Consider the following 26,973-nt stretch of genomic DNA (forward strand, 5'->3'; position numbering starts at 1 on the left):
GGAATGGCACAAGAAAATAAAATAAATAAATAAAAGAAATTTGGGTTCTGAGGGCTTTGCGGGCAGCAGCTGTAATGGCCTGTGTGTTGTGAGTCCATAGCCTACGTGAGTGGCAGGAGAGAAAGTATTGAGTATTTCCCTTTCCTGTGCTCAGATTGCTTTCACTCCAACATTACTCTCAATTGGTACCTAGTGATGTTGGAGAGTGGGGTCCTGGGAGGTTGGGGAGCATCTAGACTTGGGCTGCCCTAGCCATATCTCTGCCCAGACTCACTCTAAGTGATTGCTCCAAGACCCTTCCCCCACTCAGCCAGAATCCATCCACAGCTCTCTCTGTCTCTGTCTCTCTCTCTCTCTCTCTCACACACACACACGTGTGCGCACGCACACACACACACACACACACACACACAGAGTACAAATCAAGCCAAGCTGTTTTTTCATGAAAGCAGTTATAGCTAAACCTGAAATATGAACTTGAAAGCTCAAAGGCTGGACTAGATTCAGGTGTAACAAGAATGCAACGTTTCAGAGTCCAATTACTGGTCCCAGTGGCAGATGAATGCTTCCTTTGGTGCAGTCAACTCACTTCAACCCTCTTCCAGACCCAAGAACCCCCACACCCTGGCTCCCCATCAGGCCCTGTAGGGCTCAGGCAGTCACGGCCTGCTGGCCAAGCTCCACCCTGCACAGCTGCAAATATTTATAGCTACATGCCTTTCCCGGCCCTGCCTGTGCAAGCTCCCCAGGGCTCTGCTGGGCTAGCTTGCTATTTATTTCCATAGGCTCCCAGCAGAGAGAGTTAAAATCTGGGCCCTGAAGAAGTTCAATAACATGTCTCCTAGTGGAATGTTGGTGGCTCACACCTGTAATCCTGGCTATGCAGGAGGCTGAGAGCTGAGGATGGCAGCTCAAAGCCAGCCAGGGCAGGAAAGTCCATAAGACTTTTATTTCCAGTTGACTAGCAAAAGCTGGAAATGGAGCTGTAGCTCAAGTGGTAGCCTTGAGTGAACAAGCTAAGGAACAGCACGTAGGCTCTGAGTTAAGCCCCAATCCTGGCACACAGACACAGACAGACAGACAGACAGACAGACACATGCACTCATGCATACACACACCTTGTTTCCTTTGCCAGTGTGGAATTGAACTGCTCTCATATCCCAGTGACCTTTTGTAGTCCTCTGGCTGGCAGTAGGGAGGGAGGGAGGGAAAAAGGGAGGGAAGGAGGAAGGGAGAGAGGGAGGGAGGGAGGGGGAATGGATTTCTGACACATCTTTCTTTGGTTATTTTTGGTTTATAGTGCCTGCATCTACCTATAGCCCCGCCCCAGGGGCCAATTACAGTCCAACTTCCTACACCCCCTCCCCTGCCCCTGCTTACACCCCCTCTCCTGCTCCTGCCTATACCCCCTCTCCTGGACCCACCTACACCCCCTCACCTGCTCCTACCTATTCTCCTTCCCCCACACCAGCCTATACCCCCTCACCTGCCCCAAACTATAACCCCACACCCTCAGCGGCCTACACTGGGGGTCCTGCAGAGTCTGCCAGCCGTCCCCCCTGGGTGACTGATGACAGCTTCTCTCAGAAGTTTGCCCCTGGCAAGAGCACCACCTCTGTCAGCAAGCAGACCCTGCCCCGGGGGGCTCCAGCTTACACCCTGGCAGGCCCCCAGGTGACCCCTCTTGCCAGGGGGACTGTCCAGAGAGCAGAGCGATTCCCAGCCAGCAGCCGGACTCCACTCTGTGGCCACTGCAACAACGTCATCAGGTATGGCCCCTTGGGGCACGCTGGAGGGCTGTGGCATACTCACTCAAGGGCTGAGCCCTGCGGGTGGAGGGCATGTGTGGGAGATAAGCCAGCCAGGCCTGGCAGCCTCCCATCTCTCTGGATCTATCTGTGTGGCACCCTCTGGGCTGTAGTTTCCATTCCTGTGGGACACATACAGCCCTGGGAAAGAGGGGAGGGTCCCATGAGGTAAGCATGGGAGCTCCCAGCCTGGAGCCTGGTGCCGGGTGTCTGGAGCTTCCCCTTGGGCTGAGGCCAGGTTATGGGACTAGCCAGCCTTGTCTGTAGATTTATTGGGCATGCTGACTGATGGTGCTGGCTTTGATTCAGCTTTCCTTTAGGGTTGCTTCTGGGTCTTTCTACAGATAGGCCTATGGCTCTCTAGGCTTTGGTAGACACTGCCATAAAAGACAAGCCCCTTTTCTGGGAGCTGATAACTCATACCTGTAATTCTAGCTATTCAGGAGACTGAGATCTGAGGATTGCAGTTAGAAGTCAGGCCTGGCAAGAAAGTCTGTGAGACTCTTATCTCCTGTTAACCACTACTAATAAATGGAGGAGAATGGAAAGGAGTAGGCCCGACTCGATTATCAACAGGCAAGGACTGTGTATTGAGGAACAGTGAGGGGCACAGACCTTCCCATGGATTGAAGGTTGTACCTGGGATTGGATTTTGGGGTGGGTTTTTTATAGGGCTTAACAAGGAAGCAGAAAATAGAAAATAAGTTATGGTCTCTTGGGGGCCCAGGGCGATGTCCTTGGCCAGGTACACAGTGGAATTCTCTGCCTGGTTTGAGGGGCTATTGTCCCCTGGGGACCAAGGTTGGTGTCCTTGGCCGGGCCCAGATCAGAATAACCTGCTTGCGGACAGGCATGTGGTCAAGCCTGTTCACATGCACCTGGTGTCTTGCTTGGCCTGGAGGAATAAGGTCAATCCTTCAACTACCAAAACAGCTGGAAAAGGAGCTGTGGCTCAAGTGGCAGAGCACTGTTCTTAAGCAAAAAAGCCCAGGACAGCTCCCAGGCCCAGAGTTCAAGCCCCACAACCAGAAAAAAAAATCACTTTATACTTAAAAGGAATGGTACTTGTTAAAATACTGTGTATGTACACATGCACACACGTGTGTGTGTGTTAGAGAGAGAGAGAGAGAGAGAGAGAAAGTGAGAGAGATAAGCCTATGTATATGAAAAATATTCTCTTTTGTTTGATGGTACTGAGGTTTGAATTCAGTTCTCTGCACTTGCTAGACAGGTGCTCTATGACTTAAGCCACATTCCCAGTGAAAAATACACTCAAAAAAATAAAGCAACAGCCTGGCCCTGGTGGCTCATGCCTTTAATTCTAGCTACTCAGGAGGCTCAGGAGGCTGAGTTCTGAGGATCATGGTTTGAAGCCAGCCCAGGCAGGAATGTCCTTGAGACACTTATCTCCAATAAACTTCTCAGAAAAAGCTGTAAGTGGTAGTGTGGCTCAAGTGGTAGAGAAATAGTCTTGAGGAAAAGAATCTCAGAACAGTGTCTAGGCCCTGAGTTCAAGCCCCAGAACCAACACAATAAATAAATAAATAAAGTTGCATTTATAGCGAAGAATTAGAAAACACAGAAATATAAAAACTAGAACATAATGTTTTAAACTAGGCCCAAATGACTCACATCTTTAACCCTAGCTACTCAGGATTGGAGGTAGAGATCAGAACAATCACAGGCCCAGGTTAGCCCAGGCAAAAAGTTCAAGAGCCCCTCCCCCCTCTCCATATCAACCAGTAGCTGGGTGTGGTAGGGTGTGCTTTTCATCTCAGCCATGCTGGAGCCTGAGATGGGAGGATTATAGTTCCAGGCCAGCTCAGGAAAAAAGCTCAAGCAATTCCATCTCAACTGAAAAAGCTGGGCATGATAGTATGCACTTACCACTCCAGCTATGGAGAAACATAAATAGGAGGAACATGGCCTAAGTCAATCCAGGCAAAAATAGAGATATGATCTAAAAAATACCAAAGCATAAAGGGCTAATGGCATCGTTCAAGTGGTAGAATGCCTGCCTAGCAAGTACAAAGCTCTGAATTCAAACCCAGGTGACTCTTTCTCTCTGTCCTTAGCTACTGGGTTTGTGTCCTGGGTATATCACTTCCTGGGCCTCTGGACTATGAATGCTTTAACTTCTCTGGTCTTTAGTTTTCTTTTTTTTTTTTTTAAGGGACAAAGGATTTATTTTGATTCATTACTTCAAAGGATTCTGTTCTCTATTCCTGAGAACCATGCACTGGACACAACATGACCACAGTGGGAAAATGGAGCAGAGAATTACCACATAGTTTTATTTCTTGAAAATAGACCTTACAATAGATTCTCCATCAAGCCCGGGCATCACTGGCTCATGCTTATAATCCTAGAGCCTCAGAAGGGCTGAGATCTGAGGATGGCAGATTGAAGCCATCCCTAGCAGGAAAGTCTGGGAGCCTCTTATCTCCAATCAACTACCAAAAAACTTGAAGTGGAGTTGTGGCTCAAGTGGCAGAGTGCCAACCTTGAATGAAAAAGCCAAGGGAGGGGCTGGGGATATGGCCTAGTGGCAAGAGTGCTTGCCTCGTATACATGAGGCCCTGGGTTCGATTCCCCAGCACCACATATACAGAAAATGGCCAGAAGTGGCGCTGTGGCTCAAGTGGCAGAGTGCTAGCCTTGAGCAAGAAGAAGCCAGGGACAGTGCTCAGGCCCAGAGTCCAAGCCCCAGGACTGGCCAAAAAAAAAAAAGAAAAAGCCAAGGGATAGCACCCAGGCCCTGAGCTTGAGCTCTAATACCAGTGTGCCCCCCCCCCCACAATGTTCCTCCTTCATTAGATTATTATGTGGGTTAAACATGATAATAAATCAAATATTATTCTTGAATTTCCATGCTTAGCATATAGTAAGAACTTATTAAACAATATATGTTTATATATACACACACATACACACACATATTAGTTTCTTGCTGAATAACTAGGGATAAGAGTTTCATGGATTTGTCTGCCTAGGCTATGATCCATGATCCTCCTCACATCCCAGCTGCCTGAGTAGCTAGGATTATAGCTATAAGCTCCCAGCACCCTGCTCCTACAATGGATATTTGAGTTGCTTCTGGGTTCTCTTTATTGTAGCAATGCAACAACAAATACCTTTCTTTTTTTAATTAAAATTTTATTGACAAGGTGATGTACAGAGGGGTACAGTTACATAATAAGGTAGTGAGTACATTTCTTGTCATAATTATTACATCCTCCCTCATTTTTCTTTCCCTTCCCTAGTTCAGGTAAGCATATATATAATATCCAGTGTACCAAAATCATATATAGTAACCACAAGACCAATACATTTCTGTATGGAGCTTTCTCAGAATTTTCTATGCTTTCATTAGAATAGTCTCAAAAGTGGGAGGTTCTCGAACTAGTGAGTTCCAGGTTGGGGATACTACTTACCAGGTACTATTCTCGGTCTCCCCAGGGGCCCTTTTCTGGTAGCCATGGGCCGTTCCTGGCACCCGGAAGAGTTCAACTGTGCCTACTGCAAGACTTCCCTGGCAGATGTGTGCTTTGTGGAAGAGCAGAACAATGTTTATTGTGAACGGTGTTATGAGCAGTTCTTCGCCCCACTCTGTGCCAAGTGCAACACCAAAATCATGGGGGTAAGTGGGCAGCACCCCTCTCCATTAGGAAACTAAGAAAATACTGCTAAGCTAGGTGCTGGTGGCTCACACCTGTATTATAGTTACTCAGGAGGCTGAGATCTGAGGATCACAGTTCAAAGCCAGCCTGGGCAGGAAAGTCAGTGAGACTCTAATATCCAATGAACCACCAGAAAACTGGAAGTGGAGCTGTGGCTCAAAGTGGTAGAGTGCTAGCCTTGAGCACAAGAGCTCAGGGACAGCACCTAGGCCCAGAATTCAAGCCCATGGCCAATAACAACAACAAAAGAAAATAAAAGAAATTACTACTAAGAGAATGAGTAACTCCATTTGTCTCCCACAAGGGGGTTGATTTGCCATCTGTGAACTAGAGAGCAAATGAACTTGAGACAAGAAATGATAGTGTGCCTGGACCACACAGCTTGGAATGATAGGGGAATTCTGCAGAGCTGGTTATCCATTCATAGCCTGATCTTACCATTCGCCTGCAGGTGGCCTTGACCCTTAGTGACCCTTGGGAACAGTGGCAGTAAAAAGCAGGATCTCCCTTCCATGTTTACTGGAAGGATTAAGCACTGTAGCTTATGAAAGAATAAACAGAACCGGGCACCTAGCAAACTCAGGACAGTGGGAACCTTTCCCATGCCTTCCCTTGGCTTGTCCAACATCTGCTTCCTGGGCCCTTCTGCCCTGTACCCTCATGGTTACTTGGGCAAAAGCAGGGGCCTGATGGGGAAGTCAGAAACACCTCCTTTCCTTGGTTGGGTGCTGGTAGCTCATGCCTATAATCCTAGCTACTCAGGAGGCTGAGAGTTGAGGATATCCAGGCCAAGCAGAAGTCCTTGAGACTCTTATCTCCAGTGAATTACCAAAAAGCCAGAAGTAGAGTTGTGGTTTAAGTGGTAGAGCACCAGCAGAAAAGCTAAGGGACAAATGTCCAGGTCCTGAATTCAGACCTCAGTACCAACACACCCAACACACACACACACACACACACACACACACACACACACACACACACACACAGAGGGGGGGAGGGAGGGGGAAGAGAGAGAGAGAGAGAGAAGCAGTTCCCTTCATCCCCTAGATGGTTGGGTCTTGAGTTTACATTCTTTCCCACAGGAAGTGATGCATGCCCTGAGACAGACATGGCATACCACCTGCTTCGTCTGTGCAGCCTGCAAGAAGCCTTTCGGGAACAGCCTTTTCCATATGGAAGATGGAGAGCCCTACTGTGAGAAAGGTAGGAGAGTGGGACCTGATGTAACTGCCAGGCCAGGCCAGGCCCCACGCCCCACCCTCCATCTGGGAGATGGGGCAGGCACAGGGAACTCCTGCCTATATCCATTTACGCCTAGTCATCAAAAGGCTTTCCTTTCTGGAGGAAAGATTGGGGTGTGTGGGGGGGTTATGTCATGTATACTGCTGGGAATTAACCCTGGGTATCATACATGCTAGGCAAGCATTCTACTGCTCAACCCTTGTTTTGTTTTGCTTTTCCCTCCTGCACTAAGGCTTGAACTCGGGCCACCCTCTCACTCTACCATTTAGGTTACCTCCAACTTTCAGCTTTTTTGCTGATTAATTGGAAATAGGAGTCTCATGAACTTTTCCTGCCTGGGTTGGCTTTGCATTGGGATCCTCAAGTCTCAGCCTTCTGAGTTCAAGGACTATAGACTTGAACCACTAATGCTTGGCTCTCCCTTGTTTTTAATTTCTTTTTTTAGTGGTAGGATCATAGCTAATATTATACAAATGTGTTGATCTGTTTCCTCTGCTCATTTGACTGCAGTTTTTCTGGGGGAAAGGGAGTTGGAGTTTATAGTTTATTTTACACATCCAGTCTCTTTCTCCTTTCCATACTTCAAACACATGAGTCACAAATTAGTCTTGTAACTGCTTGGGAAACCTTTCAAGTTATTTTCATGTGAAGACCCAAGTCCAGTCTAGGCTTCAGATTCCATCCTATGTTCTTTTCCTGTTTCCATCTTGGACTAGCTTTGTGACCCTGAGTGAACTACTGAAATTCTCTCAGCCTCACTTTCCTGATCTGTGAACACCTACCTGTGATAGCTGAGAGGACGAAATCAGAGAGGCTATGAAACATGGAATGGAAATGTGTGTGACCTTTCCTCTGTTCCTGCCATGCGCTCCAAAGTCCTATAATATCAACAGCTGAATTCAGGGCTGCTGTGTATCCCAAAGTGTAATGTATTATCTAATGTAGGAAATTATGATAAGATTAGGAATCACAGCACTTCATTTTGTTTTTATTTTTGGGGGTGGCAGTTGCAGGATTTGAACTCAAGATCTTATGCTTGCTTAGGATGGCACTTTGCAACTTGAGCCCTGCCTCCAGCTCTGTTTGTTGCCGATCATTTTTGAGATTCTGTCTCTTTTTGCCTAAGCACTTGCCTGAGCCACCATCTAACTACTTTAGGTTTCTTTTTGTTGCTGGGATTATAGACATGCTCCACTGAGGCCAGCTAAGGGTTGAGATAGGATCTTGTGAATTGTGCTGTTTGGGCTAGCCTCAAAGCACAAGCCTCCTGATTTCAGCCTCCCAAGTAGCAATGATACTGGTATGAACCACCAGTGCCCACTGAGCTATGGCACTTTACAAGAAAGCTGGGTGTCCTGGAAAACTGGCCAATTACTCATAGCTAGCAAAGGAGACATAGACATGAAGATTATAGCACTAGAAAATCAGAAGAGGAAAAAGCATGCTGATTTTAAGAGTAACAATAGTCATGACTGACTGGCTGGGCAGTCAATATGAAGTCAAAAAGAAAAACATAGTAAGTTAATTTACTTTCAAATCCAGAAGATAAACATTATTCTAGTTCTTCTAGGGGAAAAGCAAAAACAAATTATGACTGCCCCTCCCCAGACCTGATAATAAGTTATAAAAAGAATTATAAAAATACCTTTTTAGCTCTGAATTATTTCAAATGAAATCACTTTGCCTCTCTGTACCTCAGTTTCCATATCTGTTTCTTTCGAACATATGATGTTGATGAACAAAATTATTCTTCTGCTTAGACGAATTGCTTCTATTCTTCCACTATCAGCATTATAGTTTGCATTATTTGTAAAAGCCACAATTTGCGTCTGAAGCTCATGAAAAGATGACCGATTTCCACTCTGACCACTGCTGCTTTCCATGGAACACCAATCCCCGCTGAAAAAAGAGTATTAATCATGACATTCTGAGTAGAAGGCACAGCCAGCAAGGGGATGGACTAGTGTTGTGCAAGAACAGTAGGACAGAGGTTTGCCTCTGGACCAAGAAACTGAGACTTGGACTTGAATCCACAGAGGCCATTTCTAGGCTGTGTGATGAGGGACAAGGCACCTACCTCTTCTTATTCTGTTTCTTCATCCAGACCCATCCTTCAGAGGCTGTCGTATGAATTAACTGTGACAGTGTGTGCAAACCACCTGTCCTCAAAAAGTAAAGAACAAGTTCAAGTCCACTTTTAAGCTAGCACCCATGGCTCATGCCTGTATTCCTAGTAACTCAGGAGGCTGAGTTCTGAGGATCAAGGTTCCAAGCTAGCCTGGGCAGGAAACTCCATGAATCTCTCATTTCCAATTAAAAACCAAAAAAGTCAGAAGTGGAACTGTGGCTCAAGTGGTAGATAGAGTGCTAGCATTAAGTGAATAAGCTAAGGGGCAATGCCCAGGCCCTTGAACACAGTTCAAGCCCCAGTAGTGCCATATATACAAAAAAAATTAAATATACTTCCTGAGCTGAAGGGACTGTTCAGTGATAGGTTTCTCAAGCCTGGCATGCTTGAGTCCTTGGGTTTAATCCCTAGCACTAGATTTAAAAAAAAAATCTTCTTCCTTAAGCAGCAGAGTCATTGAAATGTTGAAGGCAAGGTAATAAGACAATATAACTTTTATTTTAGAAAAAGCATTAGAACTCTAGTTCAGTACTCTAATGAATGATATTTTTTATGCCAGGCCTGGAGTTTGAATTAAGGGTCTGGGTAATATCTTTTAGCTTTTGTGCTTAAGGCTGGTGCTCTACACTTGAGCCATGCTCCAGTTCTGGCCTTCTGGAAGTTAATTGGAGCTAAGAGTCTTACAGACTTTCCTGCCCAGGCTGGCTTCCAACCTCCACCCTCAGATATCAGCCTCCTGAGTATCTAGTATTACAGGCATAAGCTACCAGCACTTGGCCCATTAGTGATATTCTTATGGACAAGGTAAACAAGGAAGGGTTAGGTGATCCAACAGTTAAGCCAAGCTTGGTTGATAAACCTGCTTTAGAGTTAATAAAATATATCATGGCTGATGATATACTTCAGTGGTAGAGCACTTGCCTGCTATGAGAGGCCCTGGGTTCAATCCCTAGTGTCACTTTTGTGGAGGTGGGTATGTTAAAACAAAACCAACCAACCAACCAACCAAACAAACAAACAAAAAACAGCAACCCAACAATATCCAATCCATTTTAAGTATACAGTTCAGTAATGTGGAATGCATTCACCTTGTTGAGGAATCAATTCCCAGAAGCTTTTTGTCTAAGCTGAGTCTCTACACTCCTCTCATCGCCTCAGCTCCTGGCAACCACCATTCTATTTTCTGTATCTGTGAATTTTATTCCTCTAGGTTATCATCTAAGTGGGATCCTACTGTTTATTTGTAAGTAATTTTTGTTATTATAAAGGTGATGTATGGAGGCATTACAGTTATATAAGTCAGGTCATGAGTACATTTCTTTTTGGACAATGTCATCCCTTCCCTCATGGTCTCTCCCAGTTTTTCCCTCCTAACCCCACGCACAAGTTAAATGGTTCATTTTTAACATAGTGTCTAGTGAGTACGATTACAGCATTTGTCCACATTTTGTCCCCTCCATTTCTGTGCCCCTCTTACCCTCCCAATGACAGATAAATGGACAAACAAGACAAAAAGAAAACAAAAACAGCAGCAAAAGAAAACCTCTTGTTTCCATTTCCTGAAGTACATTTCTTTTGGAAATTCTATTTTTTATGATTTTCTTATATTGCATTGCACTGCTGGGGATTGAACTCAAGGCCTCACAATTGCTGGGCTCTTCCATTGAGCTACATTCCCAGCCCTAGTTTTTATGTTTAAGAGACTTCCAGACTGTTTTTCAGAGTGGTTACACCACTTTGTAATCCCATTAACTGGACACAAGACTCCCAATTACTCTACATCCTTGCCAACATGTATTTTTGGCTTTAAGTATATATATGTATATACACACACACATATATATACATATACGTATGTATATATATACACCTATATACATATATATCATAGTGATGTGACGTGGTAGCTCATTGTGGTGTTTTGTCATCACTTTATGGACTACTTGGAGAAAGATCCAGAAGAGATTCCTGTTAAATCTTCAGATTAAGCCAGAATGATATGGTTTAGACCCAAAAAGACATTAGGTGGCTGTGAAGATGAGCTGAAACTTTAAGACACCAGAAAGATAGGTATGGTGGTCACTTTTGAACCTATGCCTGAGAAATTTCTAAGCCTGGAAAGGCAGCACAATAACCTAAGGAGCTCTAAAAACTAGAGAAAAGCTAAGTGTTGGACTGGGAATGTGGCTTAGTGGTAGAGTGCTTGCATGAAGCCCTGGGTTTGAATCCTCAGTACCACAAAAACAGAAAAAAACAGAAGTGGCACTGTGGCTCAAGTGGTAGAACACTAGCTTTGAGCAAAAAGAAGCTGTGGGACAGAGCTCAGGCTCTGAGTCCAAGCATCATGACTGGCTAAATAAATAAATAAGTAAATAAATAAATGCCAAGTGCTGGTACCTCATGCCTGTAATCCTACTCAGGAGGCTGAGATCTAAGGATTAAAGTTCAAAGCCAGACCAGACAGGAAAATCTGAGACTCTTATCTCCTTAAGCATAAAAAATGGAGTTATGATTCAAGTGATAGAGTACTAGCCTTGAGAAAAAATGCTTAGGATAGCACCTGGACCCTGAGTTCAAGCCCCAGGACTGGCATATAAATAAATTAATTAATTAAAAAAATAGTCCTACTCCAGACCCACAAAGGCAGAATCTCATGGGGGCACTTTACTCCATTAGGGTGAGTCTGATATTTCATTATATTTGAAAATTGAATTTGTTTCTCATAGTATGTCCCCAGGTCCACCAGTATCCATATCCCCTGAGAACCTGTTAGAAATGCAGAGCTTTGGGCCATACCTTCTGTCTGTGAATGACAAACTCCAGATGTAGAATTTGGTAACCTGTGGGTTTTTTTTTTTTATTGTCAGACTGATATACAGAGCCGTTACAGTTTCATATGTTAGGCACTGGATACATTTCTTGTACTGTTTGTTACCTCCTCCCTCATTCCCCCCGTGACCTGTGTTTTAATAAACCTTTCATGTGATTCTAATGTTTGAGAATCAGTGCATGCAAGAAGCACTAAGCCCTTTTTCAACATAGAGCATCTGTGATTTGATGGATAGAAATCCTTTTACAATAGCAATAAAAATCGATCAAATAGAAAGAATATATTAGCTCAACTTGGGACATAAGAGAGTTATTCAAAGAAAAATTTTAATACCTAAACGGAGGAATAAAAGAAAAATGAGAAGCTAGGTTATGCTCGTGGTAGGAAGGTTCATGTAAGCAGGCTTAATTCAAAACCGATGTTATTTTCCTTTTGTAGAATAAACAAGCAGAAATACCAACTTTTAAAAGAATGTATTAGAGTCAGATTCATGTTATCAACTTTTATAGCAAAGTGGCAGTTCTCCAGATCATATGTAGTCAGGTTTAAAATGGAAAAAAAAATCCATCAATTGTCAAGACAACTTAATCCCACAAATGGATTCAAGCTCTTTTGAATGCAAAATATGTGGAAAAAAACAGTAGGAAAAGAAATGACTTATTTAATAAGGTTAGGTGAATGATTTCTTTAATAGATTTTCAACTTTTGCCTATAAAATGTGCACTAAGAATGAGCCCAGGCCTAACACACAAACACAGAATGAGAGTTCAATGGATGAGTATATGGAAGAATGGATGACACATGGATGAATGGGTGCATGATGGATGGATGGATGCAAATGGGTGGATAGATGGATGGATAAATGGAAGGACAAAGAGAGGAAACCTAGGGGAAGCCCAGAAACAGGTTATCTCATCTCTCTTAGTTGAGGTAGAGCATGAGGACTTCCTAGGAGAAAGGTTTGACCCTAAGGATTACAGAGCTTCAGGTAGAGAATGTGGGGGAGGGTTTTCCAAACTCAGGACCTGGTTCATACAGAAACATGGAGGTGTATGCAAGAGCCTAGAGCATCTGAAGATGGAGTGAGAGTAATGAAAGAGAAGTCAGAAAGAGGGTGTATAAGGCTTGGCCGACAGTGGAAGTGAGTTAGCTCATATCTGCACAAGTGAACTCCTTTTACTAGACACCTGCAGTAGCTTTCTAAAAGAAGCAGAATTATGTTTCCTTAGTTTTGGTGACACATTTCTGCCAAAGACAACATGGATGGACTGAGATATAGTACTATTTGCATGACAGAGTGTTAGTAAATCACAAAAGGGGAAATCACAGTTGGAAAAACTATGCAAGAGATCAATAAAACTTATCAAAGCTCAATGGCAAATAGGAGCTAGCAACAGAATAAGTCATGGAAGGAGGTTGAACTTTGGAGTTCATGAAGCTACATGCTACTCATTATGACTTGTGTAATGGACTCTCTCAGGATCCTCTCTTTCTCCCCACCCCCGGTCTCTGTGTCTCTCTTTCTCTGTCTCTCTGTGTCTATCTCTCTGTTTGTCTGTCTCTCTCTGTCTCTCTCTCTGGTTTCAGTCCTAGGTCTTGAATTCAGGAGCTAGACACTGTCCCTGAGCCTTTTCTGCTCAAAGCCTGCACCCTACCACTTAAGTCACAACTCTACTTCTAGCTTTTGAGTGGATAATTGGAGATAAGAGTCTCATGGACTTCTCTTGTCTGGGCTGGCTTTGAACCTTGATCCTGAGATCTCAGCCTCCAGGGTAGCTGGGATTGTAGGTGTGAGCCACCAGCTTTCCCTCCCTTTAAGAAGAATATTACCTCTTCATAGCTCTTCCCAGAGCCACTGTGAGAATTTAGCAGGAAACATAATGGGTGCTCAGATCATACTCTTCATCACTTCTTTTATTGGTTATAAAGACTTGTAAAGTAAGAGTAATGTTTCTGAATGTTTGTGCCAAATACTTCACATTAAATTCTATTATTTCATTTGTTCAACCACCTCATGATTTTAGTGCATCATTATTTCTACTCTATAGATAAGAAAGGTGAAGCCCTGAGAGGTTCAGATGAGTTGCTCCCAGATTGGAAACTAGTTTGAATGAAAATGCTAAGAGACAGGCCAGAGTACCCAGGCCCAGAGTTCAAGCCTCCCCAAACCCCAAAACTTAGGAAAACAGGCCAGAGGCATGGCTCAAATGGCAGAACACTTGCCTAACTTTGATACTTAAAAAAAATTATTACAGACCCTTATCTTCTGTGTGTGTGTGTGTGTGTGTGTGTGTGTGTGTGTGTGTGTGTGTGTGCTGGTTCTAGGAATTGAACTCATGGCTTAGGCACTGTCCCCAAGCTTTTTTTGCTCAAAGCTAGTGTTCTACCTTGAGCCACAGCTCCATTTTTGGTTTCTTTGTTAGTTTATTGGAGCTAAGAGTTTCATGGACTTTCCTACTCAGGCTGGCTTGAGCCGAAATCCTCAGATCTCAGCCTCCTAGATAGCTAGGGTTATATGTTTGAGCCAGTGTCCAGTGAGAACCTTATTGTTACAAAAAGTTGCTAAGAACTATGGATGAAAAAATGTGTTTTACAATTCATTTGTTTGGACTATCAGAGATGACAGAGTCAAAGGAGACAATCATCCAGCAAAAAAGCTGATGATAACTTCAGAAAGTGTTTGTAGAGCAAATCAGCACAGGTGGTGACTAAGCCCAAGTCTATACAACTTCAGTAAAAGAAAAACATATTAGTCACAACACTTTATTCAGGTAGTCTGTGAGATGACAAACCACTGTCCCCAGGCAACTGCTTTGGGGGTTCCACTTGTGTAGAAGTGGCTGACTTTCTGATGGCTGCTTGATCCTCATTCTGACCTTTATTGCAGACTACGTCAATTTGTTCAGCACCAAGTGCCATGGTTGTGACTTCCCGGTGGAGGCTGGTGACAAATTTATTGAAGCTCTGGGGCATACCTGGCATGACACCTGCTTCATTTGTGCGGTATGTTGTTAGCCTGCGGTTTCAGCTGATTGAAAGGGGGTGGCAGGAAGGAGGAGGGGGGTCTATGGCCAACCCTGCAATTCCCCTATAACTCAGGCATTCTGATACTCTGATTGTTTTTGTTTTAAATCTTACAAATACCATATGCCCTAGCATGACATAGTTGAACAAAGTCTTGTTAACTAATGTGTATCTATAAACCCACATGGTTTTGTTACTTGATTTTATGATGGAAGCAAAGTGCTAGAGGATTTGGAAAATCAGCAGCTTGCTCCCTGGCCATGTCTCTGTAGGTGGGGGTGTATCTGAGATAATGCTTGGATGTAAGAGGGGCAAATGGCTTCTTAGGACTGTATGTTGCTAGCTTCAATGATTATGAAATGACTTGAGGGTTTCCACCAAAATGGTCACTGTGAACACGAGACTGCAGCTTACTGATTAGTCTCATGAAAAATAGAGATAAAGTTTTTCTCCTTTTGGGGAGTGGGAGATAAGTGACTCATTGACTTTTCTGCTCAGGGTGGCTTCAAACCTCAATCCTTAGACCTCAGCCTCTTGAGTAGCTTAGGATGACAGGTGTGAGCCACTAGTGCCTGGCTAAAGATTTTTCTTGATGGAACCTTTAGAAGCAATACTGAATATCCCTTTCTTTTCCCAAGTCACCTGTTCTTGATATATAGCTGCTAGGAGATAAACCTTAGGTCAACTATTAATTGAGCTCAGTTGATTTTGCTAGAAGACTAGCGTTGTTTTCCCCTCTCAGGGCTCTGGGTTGGGGTAAGGACATGATCTTGGGCCTATTTCTAAATAGGAAATAATCATTTCGGATAAAGCCTTGTAACACCTGTAAATTAGCCTTTGTGTGCATGTGGGGGGGGGGGGCGGTGCTGAGGCTTGAATTCAGGCCCTTGGCCATGTCTCTTAGTTTTTTGCTCAAGGCTAGAGCTTGTGAACAATCACTTGTGATCCTCAGATCTCAGCTTCCTATGGAAACAAGCATGACTCACTGACACTGGGTAACCTCATTTTATTTTGGAGAAATTAATAGACTACTCTTTTTTTTTTTTTTTTGTGGGCCATGGGGCTTAAACTGAGGGCTTGGGTGCTGTTCCTGAGCTCTTTTTGCTCAAGGCTATTCCTCTACCACTTTAAGCCACAGCTCTCCTTCTGATTTTCTTTTTTTTTTTTAATTAATTTAATTTATTTATTAATTGAACACAAATTTTTTTGACAAGGTATTGTGCAAAAAGGGTACAGTTACATAGTAGGGCAGTGTGTACATTTCTTGTGATAACTTACGCCCTGTTTTTCTTTCCCTTCTCTAGGTCAGGTAGACATATATACAATATACAATGTATCAAGAACATATACAGTAGCCTCGTGGCCAAGCCCAAGAAAATTTGCCTAGGGCTTTAAATGTAATGTCGATATTTGACAATGTCAACAGTAGTCTTATATGAACGTACATACATAGCTTTTGAGCTATTGTATTCCCCTGAGAGGTCAATTTTTTACCTTTATATGTTGAGTAGTTGTTTGGTTTTAGTTACATACTGTTGGGTCGCTGCCCCAATCCTGTGGGAAATAGCATTTGACAAGCAGTTTTTGGTTTCACAGACCTGGTCTCTACTGTCTCTCCGTCTCCCTTTCTTAACAGTCATATATCAGGGAGATCATGCCCCTTTGTTTTCTGTGTTCTAGGCTTGTCTCGCTCAACATTATTTGTTCGAGTTCTGACCATTACCCTGTGAATAACAATAGTTCACCATTCCTAATCGCTATGTAGTATTCCATTGTGTATATGTACCGTATTTTTTGGATCCATTCATCTGTGGAGGGGCATCTGGGTTGTTTCCATATTTTGGCTCTTGTGAATTGTGCCGCAATAAACATGGAAGTACAAATGTCTTTTTGATATCTTGGGATTTGCTGTTTAGGATAGATGCCTAGGAGTGGTATGGCTGGGTCATAGGGTAGGTCTATATTGAGCTTTTTGAGAAACCTCCATACAGTTCTCCAAAGTGGTTGTACTAATTTGCACTCCCACCAACAATGGAGAAGGGTTCCTCTTTCCCCACACCCCCTCCAGCATTTGTTGTTGCCTGAGTTCAGGGTACAGGCCATTCTAACTGGGGTGAGGTGGTATCTCAGGGTTGTTTTTATTTGCATTTCCTTTACTACCAGGGATGTTGAACATTTCCTCATATGTTTCTTTGCCATTTTTATTTCTTCTCTTGTGAAGTCTCTGTTTAGCTCCTTTGCCCATTTCCTAATTGGTTTATTTGGCTTGGAGGGGCTTAGTTTTTTGAGTTCTCTGTAGATGACAGATATTAGGCCTTTGTCTGTTGTTGTGCTGGTAAAGATCCTTTCCCATATGGTTGGCTGTCTTTCTGTTTTGGTGGCTATGTCCTTAGCTGTGCAGAAACTTTTTAATTTGTAGTAGTCCCATTTGTCGAGTCTCTCCCAGTTGTGCCAATGGGACTCTATTCAGGAAGTTCCTTCCTGTGCTTATACGTTCTAGCATCTTTCCTACTCTGTCCTTCAGTAGTTTCAAGGATTCAAGTCTGATATTGAGGTCCTTGATCCATTTTGAGTTGATCTTGGTGCATGGTGATAGGCTTGGGTCTACTTTGAGTTTTCTGCCTATGGCTGCCCAGTTCTCTCAGCACCAGTAGTTGAAGAGGCTCTGTTTATTCCATTGTATGTCTTTAGCTCCTTTGTCTAACATGAGCTGACTGTAAGAGTGCGGTTTTATTTCTGGATCTTGAATTCTAATCCATTGGTCTTCCGATCTGTTTTTATACCAATACCAGGCTGTTTTGGTTATGATGGCCCTGTAGTAGAGCTTCAAGTCTGGTATTGTGATACCTCTTGCACTGCTTTTTTTTGCCTAGAATTGCTTTGGCTATTCTAGGTTTTTTGCTGTTCCATATGAATTTATGGATTGGTTTCTCTATTTCAGTGAAGAATGTGGCTGGGATTTTGATAAGGATTGCATTGAATTTGTATGACAATTTGGGCAATATGGCCATTTTCACTATATTGATTCTGCCTACCCATGAGTATGGGAGGTCTTTCCATCTCCTTGAGTCTTCTTTGATTTCCCTTATTAGATTTTTATAGTTTTCATTAAATAGGTCCATCACATCCTTGGTTAGGTTGATCCTTAGGTACTTTTTTTTTTTGGCTACTGTAAATGGAATTGTTTCCATACTTTCCTTTTCTGTTTGTATATTGCTGGTACACAGAAAAGCTGCTGACTTTTGTGGATTGATTTGGTATTCTGCTACTTTGCCAAAATGGTTTATTAGGTGTAGGAGTTTGGGGACTGAGTTTTTTGGGTCCTTCAGATATAAGATCATGCCGTCTGCGAATAGGGATAACTTGATTTCTTCCTTGCCGATGTGGATCCCTTTGATGTCCTCCTCTTGCCTTATTGCTATGGCTAGGGATTCCAGCACTATGTTGAACAGAAGTGGGGAGAGTGGGCATCCTTGTCTTGTTCCTGAGTTTAGGGGGAATGATTTAAGTTTCTCTCCATTTAATATGATGTTAGCAGTTGGTCTGTTGTATATGGCTTTTATTGTTTTGAGGAATGTTCCATCTATTCCTGTTCTCTCCAAAGCTTTTAATAAGTATGGATGTTGTATTTTGTCAAAGGCTTTTTGGGCATCAACTGAGATAACAATGTGATTCTTGATTTTAGTTCTGTTTATGTGGTGAATTACGTTGATTGATTTACGGATGTTGAACCATCCTTGTGACTGTGGGATGAAGCCTACTTGGTCATGATGTATAATTTTCTTGATCAGTTTCTGGATCCTGTTAGCTAATATTTTATTGAGGAGCTTTGCATCCGTGTTTATTAGTGATATTGGTCTGTAGTTCTCTTTTTTTTGTTGGGTCTTTGCCTGGTTTGGGAATGAGTATGATATTAGCTTCATAGAATGAGTTTGGGATTTCTCCCTCTGTTTCTATTTTGCGGAAGAGTTTGAGGAGTATTGGTATTAGCTCCTCACTAAAGATTTTGTAGAATTTGTTGGTGAATCCATCTGGGCCTGGGCTTTTCTTTGTTGGGAGGTTCTTGATTACCTCCTGTATCTCACTGTAAGTTATTGGTTTATTTAGTTGATTTATTTCTTCTTGGTTCAGTTTCGGCAGTTTATACTTCTCTAAGAATTGATCCATTTCTGTAAAATTATTGTTTTTTACTGAATAGAGGTTCTAGAAATAGCTCCTTATGATTGTTTGAATATCGTGTGTACATGTTGTAATTTTTCCGGTGGTGTCCCTGATTTTACGTATATGAGTCTCTTCTTTTTTTTGTAAGTCTTGTGAGGGGTCTGTCAATTTTATTTTTTTTCTCAAAGAACCAGCTTTTAGTCTTATTTATTTGTTGAATGGTCTTTCTATTTTCAATCAGATTTATCTCTTCTCTAATCTTTGTGATCTCTCTCTTCCTAGTCATTTTAGATTCGGTCATTTCTTGTTCCTCCAGTTGTTTTAGTTTCATCGTGAGGTTATTCACCTGCTCTGCTTCCATTCTTTTAATGTGAGTGCTGAGGGCAATGATCTTGCCCCTCAGTACTGCATTAGCTGTGTCCCATAGGTTTGTGATGTATTTGCATTGTCATTGTGGCTTATGAATTCGTTGATTCCATCTTTAATTTGGTCTGTGGCCCATGTGTTGGATAACAGTGTGGGGTTTAGCCTCCAAGAATGTGTATAGCCTCTGTGGTAACCGTTGTTATTGAGGGTTACCTTTAATCCACTGTGATCTGATATAATACATGGGATGACGTCAATACTTTTGCATTTGCTGAGGTTCTTTGTGTGGGCTATGGCATGGTCTATTTTGGAGTATGAGCCATGTGCTGCTGAGAAGAAGGTGTATTGGGTCTCTGTAGGGTGGAAGATTCTGTATAGATCTGTCAGATCCATTTGGGATATGGTGTTACTTAGGTCCTCAGCTCCCTTGCTGATCCTCTGGGTGTTGGATCTGTCTCTTGGAGAGAGTGGGGTATTAAGGTCTCCCACTATGATTGTGTTTGCATCTATCTTGTTCTGTAATTCTGTGAGAATTTGCTTGACATATGTGGGGCCACTTTTGTTCGGTGAGTATACATTTATCACCATGATTTCTTGATTCTGGATTTTTCCTTGTATTAAAATGTAGTGTCCTTCTTTGTCTTTTTGAGTTGATTTTAATGAAAAATCCAGCTTGTCTGAGATCAGGATGGCTACACCTGCCGTTTTGGTAGGTGCGTTTGCTTGGAAGATCTTGCTCCATCCTTCCATTCGGAGCCTGTTTTTGTCCCTTGCTGTAGGGTGGGTCTCTTGTAGACAACAGATGCCAACTTTTTGTTTGCGGATCAATTCTGCCAGTCTGCTCCTCTTTATCGGAGAGTTTATACCATTTATATTCAAAGAGATCAAGGATAAGTGTGTTTTTTTCTCCTTCCATTTTCTTGTTGGGCTGTTTTTTCCTCTTTTTTTTTTTTTTTTGTCTTGTCTTCAGTGAGCTGCTCTTTCTGTTTCTGTTTCTGTCTGTGTGTCCTGTACGATCTCTGTTGGGTGGGATTCCCCTCTTAGAATTCGCTGTAGGGTTGGTTTTTTTTATTCACATACTCCTTTAGATCCTCTTTGCTATGGAAAGATCTGGCTTTCCCCTCGACTATGAACTCCAGCTTCACTGGATATTTTATTCTAGGTTGGCAGTTGTTGGCCTGTAGGACTCAGATGGTGTTCTTCCAGTCTCTTCGCGCGTGGTAGGTTTGTGTGGAGAGGTCTGCTGTTATTCGGATCCTCTTTCCATTGTAGAAAATTTCTTTCTTCATTTTGGCTGCATTCAGAATTTGCTCTTTATTCTTGAGATCTGAAGTCTTGAATATTATGTGCCTTGGGGTGGCTTTTCTGGGGTCTGGCCTGCCAGGTGTCCTATAGGCTTCGGTTACCTGGATGGGGTCCCTTGTGAGATTGGGGAAGTTTTCTGCAATAACTTTATTGAAAATATGCTGAAGCCCTCTGCTCTGGTACTCAGCTCCTTCTTCTATTCCAATTATGCGCAGATTGTATCTCTTGTCTTTGGCCATTAGTTCCTGGATTAGTCTGCCCTGAAGCTTCACCGCTTCTTGGAGTGTGGTAATTTTCTGGTTGTTGTCGGCTGCTTCATCATCCAAGACAGAGATTCTGGATTCCATATGGTCAATTCTTTGTGCTGTGGATTCAATTGTTTAGTTTATGGATGTCAGAGAGCTATTTATGGTTGTCAGATCAGCTCTGATCGTGTAAATTTCTTCCTTTAAAGAGTTGTATTTTATATCTATTTTTTCATGCATTTCACTTCTCAGGATGTTAAGGTCTTTAACGGAGGTTTGCATTGTATCCATTTTTGCTTCCATTTCTTTCTTGGCTTCCTGGATGTCCTTCAAGACTTCCACTCTAAACTCCTGGAATTGTTTTCTGATTTTGTTTCTGACGCTTTCCATCATTTCTGTTAACATGGCTTCATTTGCTTTTTTATTCTCCATCTCCTCTTCAGTCGTGCTGCTTTTTGGAGCTGGCGAGTTGGCTTGCCCTTTGATGAGCTGTGTTATATTTCTTTGTGATTTGCGCATCTGGAGATCTGTGGGTGGCTTCCCTGGTTTGGTTTTGTGCTGGTTCCTGCTGGTCTGTCAGTGGGAGCCTTGTGCCCTGGTGTCCTGGCTCTGGGTTTGGGTTTGGCTGTTGGACCTTGCTTCCCAATGGGTGAGCGTGACCTTCTCGGTTGTTGCTGAGGTGGTCACTCTCCCTGCACTTGGGGGCCGATAGGTTCTGTGTCTTTCTCTGCGGGACAGTGTCCTGCCGCTGTGCTGTGCTGACCCTACCGTGCCCCTGTTGGGGGTTTGCTGTTTGCTAATTCAGTGTGTCGTGGAGGCTTATCTCTTCTTTGGTTCTTTTTTCCACTCTGTATCTTGGTCAGAGGAGCTCAGCTCTCAGGCAGTTCGTCTTCCTGTGTGGACTGCTCCAGGGCCATTGTTGTTGAGGTGCAGCCCACCCACTTGTGCAAAATGCACCAAACTGAGTGGGCATGGGCTGATGGAGAGCTCTGCCCTCCTGTGTAGGCACGCCTACCAGAGCAGGCGCTGCCGCTGTGGCCCCGCCCACCTGAGTGGGCTATGCCTACCAGAGCGAGCCCCGGGTTGTTGGGTTGTGCTTGAGCCCTCCGGCGAGTCCGCTGTGGGGGGCGGTATGTGTGGGGCCCAGTGGGATCAACTGTCCAGGTGCGGGTTAGCGCCCTCAGACTGCGCCTCCACTGCGAGAGGGGGGGCCTGATCAGGCCCAGGTGTCCCTGCTGTGCTGGTATTGCCCACCAGCGCCTGTGATTTTAGTTGTAAAAGTCCTCGAGGTCCAGGCACCTCGGGTGGGGCTTGCACTGCCACCCCAGGCCCCTGTTGGGAAGGGGGCAGGGCGGGTTCGGCCAGTTCCAGCTCCTGGGCGACCTTGGGGCTGCTCCGCCCTTCCCCTGCTAAACTCCTGTGACTTCCCAGCGCCTGATGGGAGCTTCCCGCCTGATTTGCGGGTTCTTTGTTCCCTCGGGGTGGGGAGGGGGAGGGAGGGAGATCTAGCTTCTTTATAGGGTTTGGGTCACTGATAGCTGGTCTCCCGTTGAGGGAGGGGGTAATGGGGGACTCACTGGTCCTGGATTGTGTGTGTGTCCGCGCCGCCGTTGGTCCTTCGGGTGTGGCGAAAGGTCGTGGTGGTGGCCCCAGTTCACCCCTTCTGCACCGCTGGGTTCCCCAGCCGCTTACCCTGATTTTCTGGTAGTTAACTGGACATAAGTGTCTCATGGACTTTCCTGCATGGACTGGCTCTAAACTGTGATCCTCAGATCTCAGCCTCCTAAGTAGCTAGGATTACAGGTGTGAGCCACCAGAACCTGGCTTCTCATTCATTCATTCATTCATTCATTCATATAAATGGAGTTGCTCAAGGTAAATTTGGGGGAATATATAAAATATATGTTCAGGTTAACTTTGAATAATGTTTTAGAGACATATAATAGAGAACAATCCTAGTTATAAAGTCCTCTGCCCTAGTTTTTGGATCTCTACTTCATTTTTACACCTCTACTATTTGCAGGATGTGTTGTATTCACTCTGTATGAGTTTGCTAGGGCTGCTGTAACAAACTGATGGCTTAAGCAACAGAAATGTGTTCCCTCACAGCTCAAGAGGAAAGCCCAAAATCAAGGTGCTGATAGGCAGTTGTGCCTTTTCTCTTAGCTTCTGATGACTGTCAGAAATCCTTGGATTTCTTGGTTCATAGCTGTGTCTGGATTTCTTGGTTCATAGCTGTGTCATTCTAATTTCTGCCTCTCTGATTGCATGGCTATCTTCACTCTGTGTGTCTATCTGTGTCTTTATCCGGTCCTGGACTTGAACTCAGCCTGGACACTTGTTGTCCCTGAGCTAGTGCCCTATCACTTGAGCCACAGCTCCACTTCTGGCTTTTTGTGGTTAATTGGAGGTAAGAGTCTCACAGACTTTCCTTCCCCAGACTGACTGTGAACCATGATCCTTGGATCTCAGCCTCCTGAGTAGCTAGGATTACAGGACATGAACCACCAGGGCCCAGCTTAAACTACATCTTAATTGCATCTGCAAAGATTCTGTTTGCAGATGGGGCTGCTGCTATGGACACATGCACTAGATAGTATAGAGGTCCTGGGGTTAGGGATTCAACATGTGAACTTGTTTTTTTTGAGATGGAGTGTTACTAATTGCCCAGGCTGGCTGAGTTCAAGTGATCTTCTTGCCTTAGATTTCGAAGTAGCTGGGATTACAGGTATGCACCATGGTGAGGTTTCAATTTATATACTTTGAGGGACATAACTCAGTTCCGTAAGACATTTTCCAGTTCTTTGAACACATTTTCTGCTTTCTTAGGTCCTGTAAATCTATTAGAGTTACTCCTCCAAAAACAGGCAGACAGTGAATATTCTAGCTATAAGCTGGTCTCTTGCAGAACTGGGGCTCAGACAAGGCACATCATAGGGTTCTCTGACTTTTACTTTCAAGCCATGGCTTGTTTTTTCCTGAGGCACTGCTTGCTAGTCTGGTTACCCAACTTCTAGAAGGATTCAAGAGACTTGGAGAAGGTCCAGGAAGACAGGCACACATGGCCTGTTCTCTGAGGGCAGGCTGATGAGAGGGCTGTGCTGCCCTGGGAAGAATTTGTGGCAAAGGTATTGGAGAGTCCTCTCCTTCGAGTCCACTGTGCACAACAGTGCAAGTCCTAGAGAGACCCGAAGAGGTAAGATGGGTTCAGGCTCTTATTATAAGTGAGTTTCTGGAAATTACGTTCAGTCAAGGGTGAGAAACCCACAGCACTGCTGAGCAGATTTGCTTAAAGAAACTAGGCAAAGCTGGGTGCTGGTGACTCACATCTGTAATCCTAGCTATTCAGAAGCCTGAGATCTGAGGATCACTGTTCAAATCCAGTCCTAACAGTAAAGTTCATGAGACTCTCATCTCCAATTAACCACTAGAAAATCAGAAGTGGCACTGTGGCTGAAAGTGGTAGAGTGCTATCAGAGCCAGTGCTGTGGCCAGAGTTCAAGCCCCATGACTGACAGAAAGAAAAAGAAAGAGAGAGAGGGAAGGAGGGAAGGAAGGAAGGAAGGAAGGAAGGAAGGAAGGAAGGAAGGAAGGAAGGAAGGAAGGAAGGAAGGAAGGAAGGAAGAGAAATTAGGCAGATCCTGTTCTTTGGAAAATATTGTGGAGATGATTAGTTCTTCCTCCAGATCAGCCTGGTGAGGCACTCTCTGCCCATTGCGACATTGCAAAGTAGAACACAGTTCTGATTTTGTGTTCAACATTGCTACATCCCCTACAGGATATCAAGCTAACTCATGCGTCATCAAACAGTGCAAAAGTAGGCAGGCCTCATCTTTTTTGGCAATGCTGGCATTTAATTTTTTCTTGAGTACAGCTCTCTTTCCCTTCCTCCCTCCCTCCCTCCCTCCCTCCCTCCCTCCCTCCCTCCCTCTTCTTATCCTATTCTAAAACAAACAAATGACATTTTGTTTTATTTTGGTGGTTCTGGGGGGGTTGAATCCAGGGTTTCACCCATGTTGGCTGGTGCTCTACACCTGGTGCTCTATACAGCTTCTAGCCATGTTTTTCATTAGCTATTATTTACTTATTTTTGTGTGCTGGTCCTGAGGTTTGAACTCTGGACCTGCGCGCTGTTCCTGAGCTCCTTTCTTTTAATACTTGTTACCCCCTCCCTCGTTTTTCTTCCACCTTAGAGTTGGACATCTTCATCATGTACATTCTCTTTTTTGTTAGATTTAATTTCATTTTTAGTCCATATTCTCTGGAAGTCTTTATTTTTTGTTTGTTTGTGCTAGTGTTGGGGCTTACACTGAAGTCTCTGCCCTGTCCCTGAGCTTCTTTTACTCAAGGCTAGCTCTCTATCACTTGAGTCACAGCTCTACTTCTAGCTTTTTTTTTTAGTAGCTTTCATTGGAGGTAAGAGTCTCACAGACTTTCTTGCCCAGGCTGGCTTTGAATTGAAATTCTCAGATCTCAACCACTGAGTAGCTAGCATGAGCAACTAGCTTGGAAGTCTTTACTTTCATATAGTTCAACTGATCTGTTCTGCTTCACTCATTAAGGCTAGCTTTGCCTCTGCGCAGCAACATGTAACAGCACTTTTTCTTACGGTGGTGACTGAATGCTTTGTTGTTGTCATTTTGAAATATAAGATCTTGCTCAATATCCAAGCTAATGTCAAACTTAAGATCTTCCTGTCTCAGTCTCCCAAGTGCTGCAATTACAGGTATGCACCACTAGGCCCAACTTGATTGAAAGCTCTTTTGCTCATGTCTCCCTGCTGTGTGAGCTATAAGACTCCATCTCATACCACTCTGTTCTCTTTCCCAGGTCTGCCATGTGAATCTGGAGGGTCAACCATTCTACTCTAAGAAGGACAAACCCCTGTGCAAGAAGCATGCACATGCCATCAATGTGTAGAAGCCCAGAGCCTCTGGTGTGGGCAAAGCCCCAGCTGCTCTTGCTACTGGCAACAAAAGATTCAAGGAGGCTGTTTCTTTGGGTGGGAGGGAGAAGAGAGGAAGTGATTGAGCTCTTTTGAAGTATAATTTTAGTCTTTTCTTGTGTACACAGATCATGTATTTGCATAGTTCAGACTAAAAGCCAAATGAAGATTTTAAACCAAGCTAGTAATTAATCCAAGCCTGGAATTGCACTTCAAACGTTTAGGACAGGATTTCAGGAACTCAAAAGTGAAAAATAAAAAGTAACTTTCCCCAAGTGATAGACCTTCCCTGCCACCTCTGGAATAGGGACAGAGCTCAGAGTACTTACAGAGAACCCCAAGTATTTGATAGAGCTCCGTAGAGCTCTTCCAGCAAACAAAATTGAGTGCCAAACAGTACTTGCTGTAGGATATTTTTAGAGCCGTAACTGAGAGTTGCTAGCTAAGACCAATTGGGCTTTCCTCACCAAAAAAGGAAGTGTTATTATTCTATTACAAGTGTCATGGAGCTACCTCTGCGCATCAGACCTTGAATAAACTTAAAATGCCTAAAGGGAGCCCAGATGTCTGAAAAGATGTCTTCTGGGAGCCACTGGTGGAACTGGCAAGGCTCTGAGAAGGGCTCTGCCTTGCACTGCTGAGACAAGAGAGGCTCTTCAAACCATCCCTCTTGCAGTTCTGAAACATCCAAAAGGCTTAGCTCCTTTGTAAATAGGGAAAGGAAAACAGAATTGGATTTTTCCAGTTTTTCTTTGCAAGTACATGAGGGGAGATATAAAAACATTCTGGCTTATATTTGGTCTTTGTTTTAAGAGGCTCCTGAGCATTAGTGTCCTATGCATGTATTTTACTCTCTACCTACGACTAACTGCTCATGTATGACCTCTTTCTCAGCATATTGCTCACCCCCCCATGGAAAGAAGAGAAAAGACAGTGTCTGACAAGGGTTGGAGGAATAGCTGGCATGCCCAAACTGGGGGTGGGGAAAAGGACCCTTCCCTTCTGCCAACCTCTGTAAGAACAGGGCCTCATTATCCTCTGGTTGTTGTTGTTCTTTTTGTGCTGGTACTGGGACCTGGGCGATGTCCCTGACAAGGCTAGCACTCTACATTTCTCAGCCACAGCTCCATTCCCTGCCTTCTGATGTTTAATTGGAGATAAGAGTCTCATGGACACATGCCAAGGCTGGCTTCTAACCAAGATTCTCAGATCTCAGCCTCCTGAGTAAACAGGATTACA

The 26,973-nt window shown here is 43.8% G+C and overlaps 1 protein-coding gene across 4 annotated transcripts in view; it reads left to right on the forward strand.

The window, feature by feature from the left end:
- Ldb3 (LIM domain binding 3) overlaps nt 1-26,889 on the forward strand; it is an 81,853-nt gene extending 54,964 nt beyond the window's left edge. For 3 of the 4 annotated variants that reach the window (XM_048339191.1, XM_048339190.1, XM_048339192.1), the window contains 5 exons: nt 1,301-1,769; nt 5,268-5,448; nt 6,571-6,691; nt 14,576-14,691; nt 25,620-26,888. In XM_048339191.1, the coding sequence (XP_048195148.1) occupies nt 1,301-1,769; nt 5,268-5,448; nt 6,571-6,691; nt 14,576-14,691; nt 25,620-25,709 (977 nt within the window). In that variant the 3' untranslated portion in view covers nt 25,710-26,888. Of the gene's footprint in view, nt 1-1,300; nt 1,770-5,267; nt 5,449-6,570; nt 6,692-14,575; nt 14,692-25,619 lie in introns of all 4 variants that reach the window. The other variant, XM_048339196.1, reaches the window with a different exon arrangement.
- Nucleotides 26,890-26,973: the final 84 nt, after the last annotated feature.

This window comes from Perognathus longimembris, chromosome 2, assembly GCF_023159225.1.
Source record: "Perognathus longimembris pacificus isolate PPM17 chromosome 2, ASM2315922v1, whole genome shotgun sequence".
In the NCBI taxonomy this organism is placed as follows: Eukaryota; Metazoa; Chordata; class Mammalia; order Rodentia; family Heteromyidae; genus Perognathus; species Perognathus longimembris.